At 51.2% G+C, this 24500-nt stretch overlaps 1 protein-coding gene across 1 annotated transcript in view; it reads left to right on the top strand.

Annotated features, from left to right (window-relative positions):
• Positions 1-24157, top strand: part of UBAC2 (UBA domain containing 2) — a 121718-nt gene extending 97561 nt beyond the window's left edge. Inside the window, exons 8-9 of the mRNA XM_037528756.2 lie at positions 12307-12429; positions 22920-24157. Coding sequence (XP_037384653.1) covers positions 12307-12429; positions 22920-23027 — 231 coding nt within the window. The 3' untranslated portion in view covers positions 23028-24157. The remainder of the gene's footprint in view (positions 1-12306; positions 12430-22919) is intronic.
• Positions 24158-24500: the final 343 nt, after the last annotated feature.

The raw sequence follows: 24500 nt of genomic DNA, 5'->3' as shown, positions 1-24500 counted from the left end.
ATCATTTTAGCGTATGAAACGAGCCCTGGGGTTCTCCGTGCTCTTACAGCTGTGTGGGGATGGAGCTCGCTCACTCCACGTGGGCAAGCCAGTGATTTTTAGTTTCTGCAGAGTCATAAAACTATCCCCATATTTCATTTGAGAACATTTTTATGGCCTGAAAAGAAACTGTCTTTTAGCTGTCCCATCCCGGCCCTCCCCAGTCTTCTCAAACCCCAGCCCTAGGCAGCCACTCGTCAACTATGAATTTGCCTTTTCTGGACGTCCCATAGACGTGGCTCCCGCTGCCTGGTCCTCTGGGACTGGCTCCTTCCACTTGCCTGTTCTCGAGTTTCGGGGGCAGCCCTCCATGTGTTTGGGATGATGAGCCCGTCTAGGAAACCCCAAGCTGGCAGGTGCTGTGGAGCCAGCATCTGTCACTGCCCCTTCACCTGATGAGGTCTCTGAGGAAGTTGCTTATTCCCCTCAGGTCTTGCACACACCCCATTCCCATAAACAACCTCTCCACAAACAGATTGAGGGCCGGGCCGGGCCCTCTCTGGAGAGTATTGCAGCACGCAAGGCAGTGCAGGCCTCGCGTTCCCCTAGCCGAGTAGAAAGAAGCAGTCAGAGCAAAATGTCATGATCACCCTCCCAGGAGAAGCACCTGAGCCAGCCGCTGAAGCCTGTGCTTCCACCTGTACCTGTGCACAGGCACATGTGTGCGTGTGACCCAGGAGTCTGCCTCACGCCAGGGGCAGCCCCACCACCACCACCACCAGCCAGGCGCCCCGACTTGCAGCTCCTGGGCAGCCTCTCAGCACTTTTCCTTTTCAGCCCTGCTCTTTCACTTCTCTGTGCAATTTCATTTAAACACTGTTCTTGCTGCCTTGTCGACAAAGCAATCTATTCCGTTAGAGCTAGTTCTTTTATGACTTTTTTTCTTTTGCAAGTATGAGCTGCATCAGGTGTGGGATAAGATACAGTGCTTACTTGATAAAAATCTGCAAATGAAATGAAAATTAGGTGCAAGAATTTAAAGTGAAATCAGAGCTAAGCACTGTCTCTCCACCTGCACCTCCTTGCAGAAACTGCTGTTAGGTCTTTCGTGCATCTGTCGTCTTCCTGCTGACCTTTCCTGACGAAATTGGGAACAGAAAGATAGGATCAACTGAAATCTCTTTCCAAGACTGACTCATTAAGTGACCTTGAGAACATCATCTCTGTTCTCCATTCTGCTGTGGCGTCTCCACAAGGAAGAGGGGTGCGGCACCATCTCTTGGTATCTAAGAAAGCAAGTGTGCGGTGCTGACCGGCATGGCATTTGGAGAGAGAAAAGTCATATCCTCGGCCTTTTTATGATTCTTCTTTTATCATCTATTAATCACTCATTAAAACCATGATCAAATCTAGAGATGTGCCCTGAAGCGGACACCTTCTTCCCCATAGGACCTGTTAGCCAGAGGTACAGGAGGAGCATCGTCCTTCTGGTCGTTTTGTGGCCCCCTTCCTCAGCCCCCACACCAAAAAAAAAGCCATCCTTACTCATTTTCAAAACCAGAAAACACTGCAGTGAGGCCTCCTGAGCTGCTCAGGGAAAAGCCTGATCTGATCACCTTGAAAAACCTCGAATGTCCTAGACCCCACCCCAGGTTCAGAGCTGGCAGCCTGTGGCTAGGTGACAGCTGTGGTTTTGTGAATAAAGCAGCAGCATCCCAGAAATTTCCAGAATCGTGAGTCATGATGGCCTGTCCGAGATTATAGCACAGATGAGAGATACTGAGATTTTAAAAAATCATTCCGTCTAAGTGACAGATGTGGCATGCACATCGACCCCAGAGTCACAGGATGCAGGCCTAGATCGCAGTTCAGAGCACAGGCTGAGAGGCCCTGCTCGGCACCTGGCTGCCCTGTGCCTGCCTTCCTCCTCGACACTGTTCCCGTCAGTGCTAACGGAACCTGCAGCGCATCAGAGAACTCACTCGGGCAGGTAACGCCGATGAGCCGTCCAGGATCATGTCGGCAGAGGCCGCCTGGACCCTCCAGGCCTAAGCAGCTCTGGCCCGTGGCCTTGGGCGCCTGCTGCAACGGCACAGGCCTCTCTGAGAGAGAACTGCTTGGCTTTCAAGACATTTAATAGATTGATTAGGAAGTGGCAGCTCATAGTTTCAGTATCATTGGTGATCCAGCTTTTCATTTTATCAGGTGAGGAAATCTAGACCCCATGTTTTATTCTGTGAAGTTGGCAGCTAGCCTGAGTTCTGTAGACCTTCAGCAGACAGAGAGTGGTGAGAACGTGGACTGTCGAGGAGGAAGCCAGCTGCAGATATAAAACAAGAGCGGGGCTGGTTCTCAGCAGTAGGGGGAGGATCGCAGAGGGAACAGGAAAGGGCCTTGCAGGTCACAGGCTGCTTGAGAGGCACCGTGGGTGGAAGAACGTACAGTGAAAAGTTAAACGATCTGGGCTAAGGCTGGTTGGCAGGGGCTTCAACAAAGGGTAGCATAAGGCTGTACGATGGGCCTTGAGGCAGGGCCCCATGGAGCAGCTCAGCAGCCGCAGCACTGTCCAGGAGGTGGTTGGAGGGATTTGGAGGGACCTCTGAGCGGCCTGTCTCTGGACAGTCACTGTGACTCCCCCTGTCCTGCTGGAGGTCTAAACCAGGGTGGTGGGGTGGGGGGTGCGGATCCATGGACGAGCTGTAGCAGAGGACCTGGGTGGTGGGCGTGTGGTGACACAGCTGGGAACTGTGCCTCTGAGTCATACAGGTTGTAAAACTGTCACCACAACAAAAAATAATACAATTTTAAAAGAAGCAAAAAGAACTTAGGCGTTATAACAAACAGAGCCCTAGGGGTCTTCAGATTATGCCATGGGTGAAGGTTGATGTCATTCCCCAAGACTGGGGACATAGGAGGAGCAACGGGACAGGTCTCTGGATCAACTGCGTGGAAGGGTCCCAGGGAAGGTGGATTTGTGGCTCTGAGGTGCAGCTCCTGGGATGGAGAGGAGGGGCTCAGGGTCCCCAGCACATGCATGGCAACCAGAGCCCCAGGAACACGAGACCAGGGACAGTATGTGGACACGAAGGATATCACGGGGAACCCAGAATGGAAAGGAAACAGCCTTTTTTTTTTAAATTAAAGATTTATTTATTCATACGAGAACTGGGGTACAGGCCAGATGTGCGAGAGGGTGAGAAGATTCACCAGAGACAGAGTGGGGAACAGAACAGGCAGACTGACTGAAACACACTGCTGAGGGGAGCAGCGGGAGAGACAGGAGAGGTCTGCTGCACCATGCGGGTTTCTCCCTGGCCGGCCGGGATCGAACCCGCACTGCAGAGGCTGTGGACAGCTTCACAGAGCGGTGCTCAACCGCCTGCACCACCGGGGAGGCCCAGCCTTTTTTTTTTTTTAACAGCACACCAGACCATGAGCTTCTAGAAGGCAGACGTGTTGTCTTAATTCTCTTTCTGGCTTCATTACTTAAGGTACTGAGAGGTACATTAGTAGACACTGTCGGTAATACTGTTGATTTTACCTTAATTGATGCGACTGAAACAATCTAGTCTTTCTGCCCCCTGAATTCCACGTTAGGCTGTTGATGAGAGTTTGATTGGTCAACTATTTAAGTACTTAGACCAGTTACACAGGTATGAGATTTAAAATGAAGTAACTTGTGTCCAATATAAAATGGAGTTACTGATGTCAAAGCACAAACCCACCCTGGGGAGTTGAATTAGACACAGTGATGAGGGAGGACCCTGGGTGGACTTTCCAGAACCTCACCCCAACAGCCAGACACACTGACCCTGGGCAGGAAGACTTAGGGGAAGGTGGAAAGAGGCAGCTGGGGACGGCAGGCCGGCGCAGACGACCCTTGCACGCATCTGTTTGCTGGACGCCCGCCCAGCACCTGCTCCTCTCTGCTGGGATGCGGGCCAGCGCCCGCTGCTCACACTTGGGCTCATCGGCAGTGACCACGTTCAAGAGCCTCAGACTCCCAGGGGCATGGAGGGGGTTAAGGGACAGACGGCCTGTTGTGCGGATGCCTGTGCCTCCGCTCACCCACTCTGACGATGAGGTTGGTGGGTTTTCACTCGTCACAGGTCACCACCCATTTGTTGGCTTGATAAACTGCAAATAAACTGACATCATGGAAATTTCAACAATCGGATGTGGAACAATAATCCCACTCACGACTGTCATCCCCACTGTCAGTTGCTCACATGAAGTGTCCAGGTGTTTCCTGAGGCTCTGGGCAGAACTTCCCGACCCCTGAGCACGCGTGGGCACAGGGGTCGAGATGTTGGTCTCTTTGGGCACCTGAGAAACACTGGAGGCACCAGGTTGGCTGTAGGCAGCTTTGCTGCCCTGAGTGTCACCCAGTAACCTTTTTGGTCTGTGCCATGACGTGAACATTCTGGAAAACCTCAGTCTGAGGCAGAGTCAGTCATTCCCTCTGCAGGTGTCCCCGGTCCCCCCGCCCCCGTGCTTGAGAAAAGTGTCCCCCACAGTTCTCTTGCTCCTTCCTGTGCACCCACACCCTCCAGACTCCCAGAAGCCACAGGCGGAGCAGGGGATGGAACCCTGCTGCCTGCTCTGCACCTCAGAACCCACCACTGATAAGCGCTTTCAGATCACTGAGGAGAAAAGATTCACCTTTTCCCAGTGACCGCTTTTTTCCTTCAATAAAATGAAGATGCCTTTGGAAAGAGCCTTAACTGTCCTACACCATCACACTCCGCATGCCCGCTCGGCCACCTGCTCGCCCCCTGACGGCATCCGGCTCGGCTGCGCGGCGGTGGTGCTGGCTGGCCCCGGGGTGGTTCAGAGCTCACCCCCGCAGCCTTTCGGGTTCTCAGAGTCGAGTGGGGAAGACAAGAAATAGCACTTGAGGTGCGGTGCGGGTCTCAGGCAACCGGGTAACTAGTACACAGTGAGCTGGTGCAGGGTTTGCAGCTGTTCTGAGTGCTTAACATGCACTGACTGTTTTCCTCACAATTCACTTACGAGGCGGATGGATGCACTTAGTATTCCCATCGCACAGATGCGGAGACAGACCTGGAGACATTTCTAAAACATGTCAAAGGTCACACAGTCAGTGGCAGAGCTGGGACTTGAACCCAGGTATTCTGGCTGTAGACACCAGAGACTGCTCCCCTCAGGCCGCTCTCTCTTCCTTTCCGGTGCTCTGATTTGACTCCTCGGCATCGCTGCGGCCTTGAAGTGGTGTCGCCTGTGCTCAGTGCCCATCTTTGAGCCGGTGGAGCACGCGGCCTCCTCACCAGTGCTGAAACCACCTTCTGAATCCAGCGAGGCCCCATCCTCTTTGAACTTTCACCCCTGCTCTGGCTGTGCCCTTTTAACTGATGCCAAAGCCCATGTCACCTTCTTGGGGCTTTTCCATTTCTCGACGGCTCGCCTACCCCCAGAGATCTCGCGCTCCGAGAGAGCAAGGAGAGACCGTGCGCCTCACTGGAACCTCCCCGTGGGCCCCGGGCCCCGCAGCCCTGGTGAGCCGTCCGACGGGGCTTCTTAGCAAGGCCTTTCAGGGTGGAGCTCTGGCTGTGGAACGTCCACCTCGTAAAAGGTCACAAACTTTTACTTGCTCCTCGGTTGGAAAGTTATTCATTTATTTATTTTCATGAGAAATTGTGTTTGAAAACCTTCCCGCCGGCTGATGCCAGCTATTTCATAAAGCGGCTCAGCACACAGGCTGCTTCCTTTTTCCTCTTTCAAATGTGCGGTGGCTGCTTTTGAAGAAGCTGAAGTGAGGAAACATTTCCTGTTTGTGGAGGCTGGTGCTCAGCCCTGCGTGGAGAGCAGGGGGGTCAGGGCGCCCCAGAAACTGGAGCCCCTGGGCCTTGCAGCTTTGGAAGCACTTGTTTACTGTCACAGGACTAGTTTTGTCACTGATTGTTTTGCCTGTTCTCTGGTTCTCACTGCCTGAAGATGGAAAACATCCGTCAGCCAGAAGTAAAACTGCCTCCCGCCGTCCCGGCGCTGGGGTGCTGTGTGTGATGCTGTACCTCGGGCTTGCATCTTTGCCCTGCGTGCCAGAGTCAGGCTTTCTCCCTGGACGCTGTGGGCATTTTGACCCCGGCACTCCCTGCTGTGGGGGCGTCCTGTGCAGTAGAGGATGCTTAGCACACCCATCACCCGCCTCCCACCAGGCAACCAAAAGTGTCTCCACACCTTGCCACATATTCTGTGCACAGGGGGTGAGGGTGGAGGGGTCACTGTTCAGATACCCATAAAATAGTGTCAGTAATACACTGTTGTTCTGAGGCGCTTTCAGATGTATGGAAGTGGTATTGTACCCACCTGTTCTTGTATAGCTCTCTTTGTTCAGCGTTTGAGTTGTCTGTGTAGATCTAGCTGCTCTCATACTACTCTGTAATAGACCCACTTACTCAGTAATTTCGCCACTTAGGGACAGAGGCTTTTTTTAGGCTGTCTTACTATAATTGGTTGCTGAAGTCAGGAGTGCCCTCGTAAAAGCCCCCTGGCATGGTCACTCGCTGAGATGGAGCTGCAGGCTGTAGACCCTCCCCATTCCTGCGACACCCCGACACATCACTCTCTGGAGTGCGTGTGCCTGTCTGCACTCCTCAGTGGTGTCGGACCCCCACTTCCTTCGTGTCATCTCCATCCTCAGCCCTGGTTAGGCTTTTTATTCCTGCCAGTCTTGTGGGTATGACACAGCCTCTTGCTTTAATTTGCATTCCCTAATGCTGTGAGGGTGCCTGTGCTTGCTTGCTGAAACCTGGTTTCTTCTTCTGTAAATTGTCTGTTCACAGACATTGTCCATTATTCTCGAGCCATTTATTCGTGTCTCACTGATTTGTAAGTGTTCATCATATTTTCTGGATTCTGCTCTTTGTTATATATTTCCAACATTTTTCCTTAATCTGTACTTTGTCGTCTCACTAAACATTTTTGAATCATAGAAAAGTTCTCGCTTGTAGTGATTTTTAGCGTTCCTTATCTTTATGAGTTATGTTGTATATTTTTGTCTTAGAAACCCTTTCCAGCTCTAGTGACAGAAGAAAGTCTCATTCTAGTTTTTAGCAGGTTGTCGTTTCACATTTAAATCCTTAATCCAGGGCCTCCCTGGTGGCACAAAAGGTTAAGTCTCAGCACTGTGAAGCCATCACCAGCCACTGCAGCATGAGTTCAAGCCCTGGCCAGGGAGCTACCCACAGGGCACAGCAGACCTCTCCTGTCTCGCCCGCTGCTCCCCTCAGCAGTGTATTTCAGTCAGTCTGCCTGTTCTGCTCCCCACTCTGTCTCTGGTGAATCCTCTCATTCCCCTGCACCTCTGGCCTACATCCCAGCTCTTGTATGCAAAAATAAATAAAATAACTTTTTAAAAAATAATAACTCCTTAATCCATGGAGTTGGCTCATTTCAAATGAACATACTTTTGCATGGTGTCAAGGAAAGGTCCTCCTTTCTCTTCTTTCTACATTTTCAGTCCATTGTCCAGGACGGGTCATCCCTCTTCTGCCGACTCGTCGCGCCTCCCCAGTCCTGTGCCGGGGCCCTTGCTCACTTCTCTCCAGACTCTCCTGTCGCTGCATGGTTTGCCTGTCGTGTCCGCACACCTTCCTTACTGACTGCATACTCGTGGCAGAGAAACCCTCCCTTGTATTTCTTCAAAATATTCACATCTAGTTTTGACCCTTCACTTCAGGTGAGTCCAGCCAGGAGCACACTTTGGAATCTGGGGCCTACAGCAGCCTGCAGTACGTCTAGCTCCGTGTAGCAGAAAACACAAAATCACAGAAACTTCAACAGGGTAGAAGTTTATTTCTCGCTTGTGTGAAAGAAGCGCAGGTGGCCACAGCCCCAGGCTGGGGGGTCTGGGTCCAGAAGGGCTGGGCCCCAGGCCCCTTATCTCTTGCTGGCCCGTGGCTTCCGCCCCAGGACGGCCACTCTGCCCTGGGGAGGGAGGAAGCGACAGGAAGGGTGATGTGCTCCTGCCTCGAGGGTGCCAGGTGCCCTTCCTGCTCACACACCATTGGCAGAACTGAGTCCATAATCACCACCGTCACCCACCACCCCATTTTCAAAGGGAACGATATGAATGTTGAGGCTCAACCAGCAACTGCTCCCGCAGCTGGGAATGGGCAGTGTTGGGTGGGTTGCGAGCTGGGTCCTGCCCAGCTCCTGGGAGCTCCCTGCTCCGCTTCTCACTTCCCCTGTTACCTTCCACTCAGGTTACATTTTCTCCATTGAGATCTTGTAGAGCGTCTGTTAGATTGAATTGGTAAGTACCTAATAGTTTTTATTTATGCTTGTAATAAGTCATCTGTGGCACTTATATTTTCTAAATGGTCACCGTGGAGGAATGTCACTGGAACTTTCTGTCTGGTACTCTCTCATTCACTCTCGCTTTCTCAGCAGACTGTCATCCTGTGTGTTTAATGATGTTTTCCTTGTCCCCTCCTTCTGCATTTTGTCCCGTGCCTGGCTGGCTTGGTTTCAGTCTGCTCTGACCTATGTTGAAAATAAGAAGTGGTAGAAGGTATTCTCAATTTGTCTTGAGTTTTATTAGGTTGCTTTCCTACCGATTGAGTGAGCCTTTGGTTTCTCTTTTAATGTGCTAATGTGTGAATTACATTAATGTCTCTTATAAGTTCCAGTGATAAAGCCAAAAATAGTACATCATATCAGATAAGACGGGTAGTTTTTAACATGGTTGAATTGAGTTTACTAATATTTTCTTTAGGATTATGCATTTGTCCATATGTGACGAATTGTTTCTGTAATTTTTCTTTCCTATAATGCTCTTCCCTCGTTTTGGAGAAGTGAGCAGCTTTCCTTCTTTTTCTGTTCTAAAGAGTAATTGAGGGCCTCCCCGGTGGCGCAGCGGTTGAACGCTGGGCTGCAAAGCTGCCCGCAGCCTCTGCAGCTCCGGTTCAATCCCCGGCCACCGGGTGAGTGTCCCACATGGCGCGCAGACCTCTCCTGCCGCCCGCTGCTCCCCTCAGCAGTGTCCTTCGGTCCTTCTGCCTGCTCTGCTCCCCGCTCTGGCTCTGGTGAATTCTCTCACCCTCCCGCGCTTCTGACTGTACCCAGTGCTTGTATAAATAAATCTTTAAAGAGTAATTTGTATAATGTGGCAAGTCCTTCCAGGTTTTGTAGGCTTCACCTATAGAATTTTGTCAGGAAGATTTTTAACTGTTACTTCAAATTAGGGCCTCCCTGGTGACGCAAGGGTTAAGACGCAACGTATGAAGCAATCCTGCCAGCCAGGGAGTAACCCACATGGCACAGCAGACCTCTCCTGACTCGCCCACTGTTCCTCTCAGCAGTGTACTTCGGTCAATCTGCCTCTTTTGTTCCCCGCTCTCTCTGGTGAAACTTCTCACCTCCCACACCTCTGGCCTGTGCCCCAGCTCTTGTATGCATAAATAAATAAATCTTTTAAAAAAAAAAAAAGGGTAACAGTCTAAGCAGGTTTTCTGTTTCTTTTTATAACTTTTTACCAAAGTGTAACATATGTACAGAAAAGAAACCATTATATAAAAAGTACTTATCTGAAAAATGTTTCATTTATTTTAGTTTCATTATATTTGGTGCCTCCACATTGTTGTATAGCATCTGTTGTCTGTTTATTTTAGCAGCTGTAGAGTATTACTTTATATGAATATGTTATAATTTATCCACTCCACTTAATGGACCTGTGAGTAGCTTCCAGACTGGCTATTACAGGTAACCCTGCTGAGAACATTCTGGGCCAAGCCTTCTGGTGAGCTTTTCTTTGTGTCTGCATTGTCCGCGGTGGAGTTGCTGAGGCTCTCACACGTGTTCAGCTTTAATAGATGCCCCTGAACAGTTTCCAGAAGTGATGACCAATTTTTTCAATTCTCTTCTTCAGTAAGCTTTAGTCATTTCTATTTTTCTCGAAAATTATCTATTTCCATCAAAGGTATTGGTATGAATAATATAGTCTTATAATTTCTTATCCATTCTGTTTGGTTTTTTAAACAAAAGACACTAGGATTTATTGGTTCCCTCTAATGTGTCTTTGTTTTCCATTGTATTATCAATTATTCTTAATTTTCTGTTTCAGTCTCCTAATTTTTTGGGTTATTATTACTCCCTCTAACTTCTTATATTCAACTTTTTAACTTTCAGTCTTCATCTTCTTTAAGCCCAGTATTTTAAAATTGCACCAACTGCTTAATTAGGTCCCACAAGCTGTGCTAGGAAATGGTCTCAGTTTTATTAACCTTCAGTTAATTTTCTAATTTCCATTATGCTTTTTTTCCATTTTTGATTTCCAAATGTGTGAAATTTTGCTTGTCTTGTATGTTATATAATTTTGATATTATTTCTAATATCAGAGTAGTCATAGAAGATAGTCTGGTCAAGTTTATGTTTTGGTATTTATGGACATTTCCTACAGGATTTGAGCAGTCATTTTCTATAAAATTTTCATGCGTAATGGACGAGAATATATATTCTTTAAATACTGAATGCAGGCTATATATGTCCACTTACACTTGTGTTTAGTCTATAGTGTTACTAATTTTTGTCTGTTTAATCTGTCAGCATATGCTAAAAATCAAACATATGTCTGGATGTTTCTAATTCTCCTGTAATTCTACTAATTTTTGTTTCAGTATTTTGATGCTGTTGTGTTGTATATAAATAGCGTAGGTCTGTCTGGCCGAGGTCGTGCCTAAGAGCACCTTTCTGCCCTTGAGGTCTATTTATTTGACATGAGTCAGTACCAGCTTTCTTTGGTTAGTGGTTCTCAGATTTTACTTTTTCTATCTCTTTTATATTCGACTGCCTGTATCTTTACATTTTAGCTTTGTCAATCGTTGGGGGTATGGGAATGGGAGAGATTTCAAAATTCTGAATCTCAGCCTTTCAGCTAGTGAGTTTGTCCACGTGTGTTTATTGTGATTACTGATATATTTGAATTTACTTCAACCGGTATCTCTCCAGAACAATTTTGCATAATGTCTCTATTTTTAATTTCCCTCACTTTTTTGGGTGTCTTTTATAGTACCTCACTCTTGTAAGTCTTCCTTCTATATCTTTGTTGTTTTAAAACTTCTAATTTTATGGTTGTTTTCATATTGTTCTAAATCTAAGTGCTTGAGGACCTAACCCACCTATTTATTGTACTCCTGACTATTGTGATAGGTTTTTCCCTCCTTGGCTTTGTCATTTTGGAGTCTGAGTGTCTGTCCCTGGAGTTTCCTCTCTAAAGCCCCGGAGCCCCAGACTCAGAGGGTTTCATTTTGCACAGGCTTCTGCTTGGCTCTTTAGGTAAATCCATCTCTCACCTTAGACCCGTGTAACTTTTGAGGGACCTGTGTAACTTTTTGTGTAACTTTTGAGGGATTCCTCAAGCATATAAGCAGTGTGATTTGAACCCCAAGTTTGCCTGCTGCTCTCAGATCTCAGGCAGACCCATATTCCTGCTCTTTTCCTAAGGAAGAAGAGCTTTTAGGGTTTCTCACTTTCTTCCCTTCCCCGAGTATGCTGCTGTCTGAAGGTGGTATCTTTGAGCAGGCTGTGAGCTCAAAGTCTGCTTCTTTCAGACCCAAGGCCCGTTCTGCTGAACCCAGTGAAGTGGGTCCGGGGCAGCAGGACGGCAGAGTCCTGACACCCCGCCCTTGCAGATCACTGGCGCCTGCCCGTGTCCTGCACTTGTTTCCAGCACCTGGTGGCCTCCATGTCTGCTTTTTGGATCTGCCGTGCATGTAAAGGGTTTTCATTTTATCTGGCATTTTTAGATGTTTATAATAGGACTTTCAGGTCTTCTCAGTCTATCATTTTTTTAGAACTAGAAGACATTGAGAAATAGAGATTTAAGTTGATAAATTTCAGTACTGGCATGTGACTAAAAACATGCTATGCATGTTTTTCTTCACACATTGGGGTTTTTTTTTCCACTGATGGCACAGAATCAGGAAAAAATGACATGATGTCCAATCTTCAGTTACTCGTAGGGCCATTCAGAGGATGGTGCTGAATCTGACCTCTAGACCCCTTCTCAGAGTGACAGTGGGGACCCAGCAGAGCAGAGGTTGTGCCTGCTGTGTCTCTGCGGCCTTGTGGAGCCAGAGGGCACAGAGCACCTTGGCAGTGCCCATTCCCTGTCTTCTCTGTGTGCACCTGCTTAGAGCACAGTTTGATCCTGCTGCCTGAGCCATGGTGTGACACCTACCTGGGTGGCTTGCAGACAGCAGATCAGTATCACGTTTATTTACTAGTCTACAGATGGGCCTGCATCACAAGTGAACGTGCCTCCTACGTGGTCCACCCTCCTGATCACTGTGTGTGGATCTCTTTCAGGGAGGAATGATCAACTGGAATCGTCTTTTCCCTCCCTTACGTCAGCGACGAAACACGAACTATCAGGATGCTCGGCGGTCTGAACAGCAAGCATCCCCTCCTCTAGAGGTTTCTGAGGAACAGGTAATCACGAGCACCTGGCACTTATCCTCTGTCCGTGCTTCAGACTTGTAGCTCTTCTAGTGAACAGAACATGTAAGAAACCAAAGCATAATCATACAGAGGTTTTTCCATAGCAGCTAAACTGCCACTTGTAATAGTGCCAGCCACTGTGGGTCTTAGGAGAGCAAGAGAGGCCTGATTTGGGGGGGGGGGAGTGTACTGTGATCGCTGATTTAAAAGTCTCTAATATTGTACATGTACTAGAAGTGACTGCAGCTGGACCCCGCGTGCAAGGGTAGGAGGAGGGGGCGGGACGTCCAAGCAGATGGTGTCTCCCAGGGTACACCTTCTGGACTTTTGGAGTCAAGTTATAGTTTACTTACACAAAGAGCAAATCAACAGTGACGGGGACAATCATGCAAGTAAAAGGAGGCAGAAATAAATAAGTGCCCCAACTGTGTTTTAAATGAATAACAAAATCATACGGAAGGGGGAAATTAATTTCAGTAACTTTCGAACATACTGTACCCTCAGTCTAAAGAAAAACAAGTTGTCAATTCTTTGTAGGTTTAGTTTTGTGATGTGAGTGCAGCAACTCTGACGTTGTGTTGTGTATATCATAGATGTGAGCACGTGAGGAAACAGGTTGAGCTTCAGGTGAAAGAAGGAAACACAAGTGCAGGACAGGGAAAAGCACCAGACCCTGCTGGGTTGGATGGAATCAGAGGTGTCACCATTAACTCGTGATGTGGAGTGTGTGTGTGTACTTTATGGAATGGGTGTACACGGTTATGTGCATGTAGACTGTGCGTGTGTGGAGTGTATATGTGGTGTATGCAGGTAAAGTGTGTATAAATGTGTGTGCATGTATAAAGTGTGTGCTTATAGTGTGTGCACGTCATGTGCACATATGGAGTGTGTGTACCTGTAGAGCGTGAGCGAGTATGGAGTGTGTGTATATAGACTGTATGTGCATGTAGAGAATGTCGGGGTGCATGTATACTAACTCAGAAGCTGTGGCCTCCCTGTAGCCCTCATTTCTGCATCTTATTTCCTTGGCTGAACGATAAGAACCAGCCTCTTTTGAGAAATGCTGGGTCCCAGGCCAGGATAGGGAAGGCCTGAGATGACCCTGGGCCCCCTTATGCAAGGAATGAAGGAAGCTCCATAACTGAGGGCCTTGCCACAAAGTTGCAGGGATCAGTTCTAGGGGGTCCCCCTGGCCAAATCCAGGACATCAGGTTTGAGCATCAGGACAAGTAAGGACAGTGCTATAATAGGATCTACTGGGGAGATGGGGGCGGGGGCTCCTCGTTGATCCTGATGTTGGCAGGAAAATAAGTATTATGTGACGATTATGCATCGGGAAATGCTTTTCTTCCAGCGGAACCTAAAGTAATGCAGAAAGAGCAATAGCACAGGAAGATCACAGTTTTCTAGCTAAAAGAATAAAAGTCACTACAGGGAAGAATCATGAATATGTGAAGGACAGGCTCTTTATGTAACCTCAGAGTGGGTCCCCGCCAGTTACTTACTAATCACAGAAGGAGAATAGCCACTATCCGGTGGAGACATTGGACCCCCGCCGAGCCAGGTCATTCGTTGGTCAGTATTCCCGACAGTGGAGCAGAGCGGTGTGCGGGCCGGCCAGGTGCCACAGCCTTCCGGGCACAGGTGCATGACCTTGATCACAAGGAAACCAGACTGACCCCATCTGAGGGGCGTTCTAGAGACAGCCGGCCTGTGTCCCCAACAACACTGATGTCCCAGCCACCCCGGATTAAAGAAGGCCGGAGGCTCTCTGCCCACACGCGTGCTCGGCTCTGGCCCGGATTCTGTGCTGGAGACATTCTTTATAAAAGGCCCACTTTCGAAAACACATGATGCCGTTGGGCTCTGGATTAAACAATAGTCTCATATTAATGGCCTGTTTCTGGGTTTTGGTATCTACACTGACCATCGTTAGGGGCAAGAATAATACCCTTGTGTTTGGGCAATTCATGCTTAAGTACTGCAGGGCAAAGGGTTATGCTTTATGCAACTTAGTGTCAAATGTCTCAGGAAAAAATGTGTGTGTGTGTGTGTGTGTAGACAGAAAGCAACTGTGGCAAAATAACAGTGATCCTGGGTGAAAAGTAATCAAGGATTCTTGGTGCTGTTCTGGCAATTTTTTGAAAATTTGTATTTCAAACTAGAACGTTAGCCCCCAAAATCTATGCAAGTAAATCTAGTGTGTGGCAGTGACACGTTCCAAGTCACCTCCATACCGTCGGCTTTCTCCTTGAGAAAGCAGATCCAGGTCAGCATTGCTTAGCAGCCATATTCCCAGCCCCTGCCCCCAAGGGGCCACTCACCAGGCTGTGTCCTGGCTGGCTTTTTCTGGAACACAGAAGGCCCCTAGTAGGGTTCCCACTGCCTCATCTGCACTAGGACACACAAATGCTTTTGAGAGCACCATCGGTGCCCTGTGGATGGCCCTGCATCCCCCCTTCAACTCCCCTGCCCCCAGCTCAGGCTGAGCCCCTCAGCCACTCTAAGGAGCGAGAGGTGGGCCAAGGAGCTGCCATCTGTCTCCTGCGTTTGAGTTTTCTTAGGAAAATGACGCTTCCACAGATTAGGAAATAAAGCTCAGTAACTTAGCTGGTATGGTACTTGGAGGAACATTAAAAAATAAGCCAATAATCTCAAATTCAAATGAAAAGAGATAGAGTTCTATTCTGTTGACTCAATAAAACTTTGAGTCACGGCCGCTAACACTAGGAAGTGTTTGAAGGTGTGATAGTTCTTAGTTTTGGCACTTTGAAAAAAAAGTGTCAAAAAGTGATAACCAGGAGAATGTGTGCAACTGAAGTCTTGAGGGTGTTTAATGAATCATTTACCTTGCTGCTCCCCAAATAACATAAGTGGGGTTAACTTGTTGACATCGGTTGGAAATGGCATTCAACTCTTCCTTTCCCCGTCAGAAAAACAGGTGACTGCAGGAGAGGATGTTTTTAACATGTGCTCCCTTAGCCACTGATTTTCTTAACCTTGATTTTTATGTTTCTTGATTATCCTGAAATGGCGTCCCAGACCGCCAGCCCCCACGACGGGGCTCCCTGGCCTCGTTCATCAGGGAAACTCCTGTGGTCCTTGTGGCAGGTGCTCAAGACTGGAAAAGATAAAAATATGCTGTTCTTGCCCTCAAAGCATTTATAATAATGTTTAGAAACCTAGAGTCAGCGTGTCATCTCCCGGTTAGCTCGTTGGTGCGAGACACTCTCCGAGCTACCCCATTAGAAACATGCCGTGCTGGCTCCGACGGGCAAAGCCGCGTGTGCCTCATTGTTCAATTAAATGTGCTTATAGTTCCTTCGTCTTAGACTTTAAGTACGTTAAGAAACTTAGCAGTTTTCTAAACTGAGACAAGTAGAAGTGATCGTGTTTTTTCCTAGGGTAAGCAAATACCTTGGGAGTTCTAGGGAGTCCTTTAAGATAAGACGTGGAGCTCGTGGATTTTGAAAACAAGATTTGAGAAAGGACCTGGTCTGCCTGGCCAGTGGGAGCGCGCCACCCTTTCTGTGTTTGCGGTTGTTTCTGGAACTTTCCTTCTTCTAGAGTGACTGCTGTTTTCAGTGAGTCCACCTGCAGCCCCTTCACCAGTTCATCCCCTCACAGGCGCCGCTCCGGCCCATCTTAGAAATCTGCCAAAAGTGAGCACCTTTTAATAGTCAGCCGTCTGCCAGCTTACAAGTAACATGCACTCATTCCGTTTCTCTTTTTTTCTTTTTAACCAGGGATTTTCATATTATACCCATATTTAAAATTAACAAATAATGAAATTTTGTCACCTTGCCTTCATTTTTTTTTTAATCAAAAGAAAAAAAAAACTTACCAAATTTAACCCTCTTGAGCCCTCCCCAGGCTTGAAACATGACCTTGAACTTTGTCCTTATTGGGACACATCAGGTAGTTAAACAAGAAGTCACCAGACTTGACGAAAGGGAGATAAGCAGCGACTATTACAAATCCCCACTTCCTCTCACCCATTCACGACTTTCCCTTCTTTTCAGTCCACCCACAGTTACCAACTCTGCACCCACTTATCACTGGCCAGGCCCTTGAAGTGCAGAGAATGATCATGTACCGTCCTTGCACACAGGTCGTTCAGCACTGGTGGAGGGAGCCTGGCACAGAGGTAACACTGGCATCTCTGCAGAAATGTCCCAGGGCTGCTGAGATCAATTGAGAAAGGGGTGCCATGCTGGGGCAGAGGCCCTGGCATTTGTTAGTTTGTGGCATGGTGAAAAGTGCACCCAATTTGGGGAAGCACAGACGACTGAGGTCGGTGGTCAGGGTCACTGGTTGGGTAAGGGCCTGCCCCCAGGCAGCTGCTGCATGGAAAGGGGCGAGAGAGGCCTTCTGGCGGGCACGGACTGTGGTCTCTGACACTGGTACATTGCAAAGGGGTTTTCTAACAAAATGCCAGAGTTCATGCGTTAGAATGAAATACTGATCATTCACATTCAAGCAAATGTCAGTCAGTCAAGTAATGTATTACCTTTTGTGGGTGCCTGAGTCTTTGGGGTGCCCTAAGAAATGGAAGCATGCAGTGAGGACTTTCACACATGCAAAGGTGAGGAGCCACCCGGCAACCTAGAGGGGGCAGGCACATGAAGACAACCAGAACCCCTGTGCTCGGCCAGCAGGCGGGCTGGGGGCCTGCGGCACTGAGGAGTATATTGGGGTGAGACCGCAGGGAGCAGCCGTGATCGGGGACGGTGGGTGGGAAGGAGGTTCGCACTGATAAATGACTAGCGAGAGTCGCGGTGCAGGGGTGGTGGGGGCTCAGCCCCCAGGGCTCCCTGAGTCCCCCTGCAGGGCAGGCCTGGAGTCCTAGGAAGTCGCCCACCACCCGTGGACCACCCAGCAGGCTTGATTTCAGGTGGACATAACGTCTGCAGCGATAGAATCTGGGAAGTAAGAACCCAAAACCATTTGTTTTTGACAGCCGTAGGCAAAGGGAAGTTAAGGAAACCGCAGTCATGTGTGAACAGCAGACACGGGAGTGCTCCGCCGGAGGAATGGCCGGAGGGGTGGGAGCCAAGTCAGAGGCCACACTGGGGCCTCGTTAGTTTTTTTAAGTAAGAATTATGTCGAGATTGGAGGGACGTGTTTCCTGATCGGAGAGGATGTTTGAGCTTAAAAAAAAAAAAAGGAAAGGAAAACAACACGAGGAGCCCTGGCTGGTCCCGGGGCAGGCCCCCCGCGGGGTGTCTCCGCTGCCGGAACCGCAGCGCCCGCTCTCCTTGCCGCGCCTCGGCCACCCTGGCCCTGCTGGGAAGGCGGGTTTCCAGGTCCAGAAAACAGGCCTCGCGGTTCCCCCTGGGTAACTGCAGTTTTGGTGAAAAAGTCGACGCGGGAGACAGCAAAAGCCTAATACCTGCTTTGAGTGTTAACGCAGCCCTGCCGGGCTGGGAGGAGACGCCAGAGGAAAGTGTGACCTGGGCGTCTCCACCGCACCCCAGGATGGAGTCTGCTCCGATGTTCTGTGGTGAGGCTTCTGGGACAGCCAGAGAGGCCCTCGCCCTGCTCTGGGCTCGAGAAGGAAAGCCCAGGACCCGCTTTCCAGCAGTACCTTCGGGGGCAGTTCTTGAGTCTCCAGACTCCTGCAGACCCGGCCTAGCTCTGCCTGGCGGGTCGTCCGTCCGCCCTGCCCGTGAGCTGAGCAGAGGCCCCACCTTGGCCTGCTCTTTGCAGCGCTCAGCTTCCATCTGCCTCCCCTGGTCTCTTCCTCCTGTTGTCTTGCCCCTTGGGACTGTGCCCTCACAGAGCTCAGAACTGCCGGCCACTCCCCCGGCCCAGCTGGTTACCAAGGTCAGGGCCTCAAGGGGCTGCAGGCAGGACAGAGAGGTGTAAGTGTTCTCCCAAGTGACCACATTCCTGCGCCGATCGATCGGGATGTGTTTTTATACATCGGGTGACAAGATCAGGCATTTACCTGCAAACTGTCTCTTCCCTCTGCTGTTAGATCTGATCACAGAGCAGGTGGTCCTCGTCCCCCAGGGACTGAAGAGACAGGAGATGGCCTGTGGGGACAGCCTGTCACTGGCACCCGGTGTGATGAAATGTGTTTTGTGGCTAGTGTATAGGCTTTGGGTGGGGAGGGAGGTTAGTCTGCGTATCTATAAACACCATCATTTCTACAATCATCGAAATTGAATGTTTGCTAGAATTTGTACAAGGTGAGGTGTTTCCTGAGATCGCTAAGATAACGTGGGTTTTGTTAGAGTAAACCAGAGATGTGGACAAAAACCCAAACCAGACCCCAGGATGGTTCTACCACCTGGTCGGCCCCTCTGAGCTGACCCTGTGAGGTCCACAGAGGGGGGTTCTCACACCCCAACCAGTCGCCCCCCAGGCAGGCAGGCAGAGGTGCCACTAACAACTCCTCGGAGCTGCCAGACACTGTTCTAGGCCTTTCCCACTGGAGAGTAAGAGCCCGAGTTTCGCCCCTCCTGGGGCTGCACAGGGATTGCAGGGCCAGTCCTCACCCCTGCAGGCTCACGCCGTCTCTGCCACCTGATGGGTGCCCACCTCCCGACAAGGGTGGCAGGGACAGTTTTCTCATCCTTGGCTCAGTTCTAAAATGGCTGCCAGCCTCTACCACGTTTGTATTTTGATGATGTGGGAACTGGAATCCTGTCTGTTTTGCTTATCTGGGCACAGGTGTGCACAGCCATTGTGTACAGGTGTCCATGCCACCCCTTTGTACAGGCCCTGGTACAGGCCCTGATGGGGCACTAGGACTGGGCCAGCGGGCCACCCATTGCTCGCATCTCACAGTGAGTGGCCAGTACCAGCTGTGGTGTCTGCTCACGTGTTGCAGGCCCCACCTCCCGGTCCCTGCATCACACTGTGAGCGCTGAGCTGCCCAAGTGCACCATCAGCATCAGGGGGGCTACAGGGCCCCCCAGGCATCTGCACTGGGGGTGACCATCAGAGGGCACCCTCCAGGCCACTGTCTCTTTTCTTCTGGCTGGTTATTACCCACATACCCAGGCCCTATCATGCAATTTCATTTTTCCCGTGGATATTTCGAGTTTGGGACACTCGGGGAAACCCACAGGTGCCCTTGCCTGGTAATTTTCCATTTTTTGAAAGAATTGTCTTAATGCAATTTTTCTACTTCTTAGCTTTTTTTTTTTAATCTGGTAAAGGAACCAAGGCAATCAATCAAGAAAATTATCAATCACATTTATCTTCTCGGCCCACCCCCCCCCCAAAAAAAAAGCTAAAGCCAACTTTGACTCTTGGGGCAAGTTGCCCACCTTCAGGGAGCAGCCGGCCTGTGCGAGCTCATAGCAGCAGGCGCGCCTGAGCACAGACCTGCAAAAAGCCCTATCAGCTGCCAAACCAGCTGTCAAACCAGCGACTATCACAAGTGGTGGTTGTTCTCCTGAGAACAGAGTCAGGAGGCAGCCTCACATGCAGAGGAAGCTTGGCTTCTCACACCAGGCATCCCTATGTGACCCAGCTCACGGCTGACCCCTTCTCGGGCGAGGCAGGCGCTGCCAGTCCCAGCCTGGGTGTGCTGGGTGCCGCTGCCCAAGGCCTCTGGGTGGCCAGCCCATCAGCATCTTCTGCATCCCAGACCGGATCCAGTCAGTGGAGGGAAGTCTCGGGTACAGCATGGGCACCGGGGCTGGGCTCGCACATCCTCAGCTCTAGATTATGAAGCAGTTTGCCAGCAAACGGACCTGTTCTGGGTGCAAGGAAGCAGCAAGTCTTGAGCTGCACTGAAGCACGAAGGTGACAAGAGGCGATGGCCACGCAGGCGCAGCCCTGGCCCAGGCGTGGGGCCCATGTCCGTGGGGTGTCGTGTCTTACCTGCTCATCAGCCTGCGTCAGCCGCACGAACGAGAGCCACGTTCCCCGGGAAGGATTGGAACAAAAAGGAACCTTGTCGGAGGCCCTGGCTCGATAAGGTGTCTCTGCCCATCTTTATGTGTCCAGCCAAAGCCTCCAGGCCCTCTCCCGAGCGCGCCCCCCACCTCAGCTAGAGAAAGTAGGCAGGTAAGACGAAGCTTGAAAGACCCCTGGGGAAAGGGAAAAGTGTGAATTCTGAGACTCAAATGTCCAAGCGGGTGTCGCCCGCCTGATGGGGCCGGAATGATACCAGGACTTGAGATGGTCAAAGCGGCGTCGTGTTCCCAGCGTGCCCAGCGGGCCGGCTGCACAGGGTATCACCAAGACCTCTGACGGCTCGCAGCCCTCCTGCCCAGGACATGTGAATGGATCACGTCATGTGGGTTTGGAACTGGTTACAAATGTCTGAAAACCAGTGGTTGGTGACTGACCACCAAGGGTAGTGAATGTGTTCTGGGTGCTCTGTACGAGCTGGCCTGCCAGGTGTTTTTATCCACAGCCCGAGTGATGTCTAGAGGTTTGCTGATCAAATCTGGGAATAATGCAAGTTTGAGGGAGCCGATGAACATGGTGGACAGCCGAATTTAAATTGGAAATGGTTTTGGTGGGCTAGAAAACCTCCAGAGCAAATTTCAGAGATGTGTCCAGCCTTACACCTGGAAGGTCAGATACAAACTGTCGGTAGGATTTGAGAAGCTTGGCCTGAGAGATGCTGGAGGGTGCAGAGCACGGCCCCCTCAACCGGCCACGCCGGCTGCTGCTGCTGCGCCCACGGAGGTGACAGTGTTTTTAGAAGGGCGTAGCTGGGAGGCGCTGACTGCAGGAGCTCAGGCGTGAAACAGCAGCAGGGCTTGTTCTCAGAAGGCTTCCAAAGGAGGGATGGTGGGGAGAAGCAGGCCCCCAACACAGGTAGCAGCCACAGCCCTGAGGAGCAGGGGGGCCAAGAGACTTCTACTCGGGGCTTCCTCCTGGTCTGGGGACATGGGCACGGGCCAGGTGCGTTGAGATCCAGTGCGGGAGGAAGAGTGAGCCCACTGAGGCAGACGGAACAGCCTTCTGCAGAGGGAGCGCCACCAGCGAGGGGGGGGGGCGGTGCAGCGCTGCGTGGTCCGGACCCGCCAGTGGCGAGTCCTGGCCTCAGGAAGAGACGGGGCACCGTGCGGCCTGGACCCACCAGGAGTGGTCTTGGCCTGGAGAAGCAGGAGGGTTGAGGGCGGAGAGTGGGTTCACGTAGAGAAGGGAATGGGCTTCTCGTTAGTTCAAAGGGCCAACTCAGTTGCCCTGGAGTCCCAGGTGGCAGCTAGTGAGGGGCCGAGTCTGCTCCCTTTGAGGAAGAACTTCGCATCTGGGCCAGTGAGGGATATTCGTGGACCATATTCTAGAAGAGGCCGTCCTTCCTTGAGTGGGAAATGAGCCGCTGTGCCCACACAACCCATCAGCCCGGAGAGGGCCTGGCATCGCCTGCGCCTCCCACTCTCACCACACTGCCCACGGGCCTTCCTCCAGAGCGCAGCTGCCAGGGGCCCTGACCACAGCGGCTGCGCGTGTGTGCGAAGACAACCGAAGTGAAGCCGAATGGAAGGAAGACCGTCGCCCGCGTGCTGCTCTAACCCGAGTCTTAGCCCATGTTCCCGACCCTAATGAAGTCGGGAGGAGCCGTAGCCTCAGCTGGGAAAGCACTGTCCCCCAGAGGCCCTCGGGGTCACTCGGCCACCCTCCCCTCCTCTAACACCCCAGGCTCTGAAGGCCCCCCCGATCCCCACCCCCCGCAAGCAGAGGCAGGAAGGCAGTGCTGGGCACTCTCCCCTGGCCCCCAGGAGCCCTGGTCTTCCTCAGGAGAGACACGGTGCCTGACCCTCCACCAGCCCCCTCGAGCCTCCTAGACCCACATGCTGAAAATAAGGACATTTGTAAGAGTCTCGTGTCTCACTCTACAGCCTTGCAGTCTGTTCGGCGGCGGTACGAAAGCTCGCTCGCGACCACACCGGCCATCAATTTTGTAATCTACTTCTAAATGGGAAAAGAGGTGACAAGTAAAGTTACACCCTGCTGTTGTGTCGTGGCCTGGCCAGGCTGGCTTCAAAGTCCAGGAAACCGCCCAGTCAGAGGCCCAGAGTCTGAGACCGGAGCGGGCCGCAGGCCTCCCCACCCACAGCGCCGCCTTCCGAGACCCCGCCCTGGGCGCCCTCCCCTGCGCACTGGCTGCCTGCAGGGCCCCGGGCGCAGGCACTTAGCAGAAGTGGGGCTCGGTTCAGGTGTTAGGGAGCCTGGCCGCAAGGACATTCTCTGGTCGCTTGATGTCAGGAGCCTCAGGCGCCTTCCAGGTCGGCGTCTTGCCAGCATCGTGGGTCACACTGGGCACCTAAGAAGGTGCCCGGGACCGGTTACTCCACACCTGGTGCTTCAGGAGCTCGGCCAGGTGGAGAAGGCCGGATCTCTCTGAGTACCTGCATTCTGGGTGCCCCCATGAGCTCACCCTCCCCTGCCTCCCTGGCAGGCCCTCCCCTCTCGTCTCTCAAATGAGGAGGAAGCCTCTTGGGACTGGCAGGGGCAGGTGGGTGCAGGGCCTGGCCTCACCGAGTTTCTGGTGTGTGTGTTTTCAGGTGGCCCGGCTGATGGAGATGGGGTTTTCCAGAGGGGACGCGTTGGAAGCCCTCAGAGCTTCGAATAATGACCTTAACGTGGCTACCAACTTCCTGCTGCAGCACTGATGGTTCCACCACCACGGGGACCGCCGAGCTGACACCGGTGGGCGCCATCCTGGAGCGGACCAGGCTTGGCCCGCACGCCCTGGCGCCCACGTTCTCACCGCCCTCGTGGGCACGGGGTGTCCCTGCTGCCCGCCACCCGTAATTCCAAGATTGTCTCCATTAGCTTTCAAAAATAAGTTTGCCATTAAATTAGCATGTATTTTCTATCTTTTATTTTTTTATTGGGCATTTTCCTTAGTTTGGAGATTCAGCACTCATTCCTAATGTGTTTAAAGTGCATTAAAAGCGCAGGTCTCTGCAGCAGCTGAGCGGCGCGCCGGGTGGGAAATGAGTGCTGTTGTGATGCCCTTTCCTGTAACGCATCACCCCACGTCACACCCGATCATAGTTGTTGTGAAAGGGGCAGGGGGCTGTTATTTTAGAAAGGACATATTTGAAATTATCCTTACAGAATTTTTTTCATCACTCGTTTTTTTCTCGAATTTGCTTTCAAACCCCAGTGGCTCTTCAGAGTTCTGGTTCCCCGGATGTGAGCAGGGCCCGTCTGCTGCAGCCGGGAGTGGCCTGGGGAGAAGCAGGACGAAATCCTGCTCTGCTGTTCCGGCCCAGTCTGGTCCGGGGAGTTTCCCCAGCTCCTCCCACCCGCTTCCACTAAAGAACCGTACTAAGTTCCAATTCAAGATTCTGGAATACTCCATGCAACAAGACGGGTTAATTTTGCTCAAAATAGCCACAGCAAGCCACTCAGTTTGGGGGTGAGAAGGGGTCTCCCGGAGCAGTCACGGCCTAACCCGCGTGTCCCGGGGACCGGCCAGTGTGCCTCGACCCTAGAACAGAAGAGGGAACACCTGAGCCTGCCGTCCCCTCTGCGAGGCCAGCCCCTGGGGACCAGACCTCCCGGGCCCAGGAGAGGTGGAGCCGCGAGCAAAGGATCCGACAGTGCGAGGCGGCAGGAGGTGTGCCTGAGCGTGAGGAGATGGAAAGCAGGGAGACGTGACATCTAAGGAAATTGTGCAACTATTGTGTTCTGAGAAACGAGCAGAAATGTATCAAATTGATGCAAATTTCAATGTGTGATACAATAAAGTTTTTAATGTGTTTTGCTTTTTGGTGTCTCTGTTAGATTGACCGAAATAAAACTTTGTCACAGGCTATCTCCCATCCCCGCCCAAAAACATTTGCCAAGCTGCTCCTCTTTCTGTAGCGGGGGTGGGTGATTTTTGGAAGTGAGAGAGGGCTTTTGTTCCTGTTCAGCAGCCTCACCCCACATCGCCCAGGCGTTACCGGACTATACCCTGGAAACCCGGTCCTGACGGGCCATGAGCTGCCCAGAATGGGGTGGAGGTGACTTTCACAAGCACAGCTGGTCCCAAGCACCCCCAGAGATCTGAGTTCCCCATCTCAGGTTATGAGGGTCGGTGGGTGGTGGTGGAGACACCCTTACCACATTCCCCAACCAAGGTCGCCCAGGAA

Source organism: Talpa occidentalis, unplaced genomic scaffold (genome assembly GCF_014898055.3).
Source record: "Talpa occidentalis isolate TD23 unplaced genomic scaffold, MPIMG_talOcc4v2.1 talOcc4.5, whole genome shotgun sequence".
NCBI lineage: Eukaryota > Metazoa > Chordata > Mammalia > Eulipotyphla > Talpidae > Talpa > Talpa occidentalis.
Note: the sequence above shows the minus strand (reverse complement) of the source record. Positions and strands in the feature narration are given on the sequence as shown.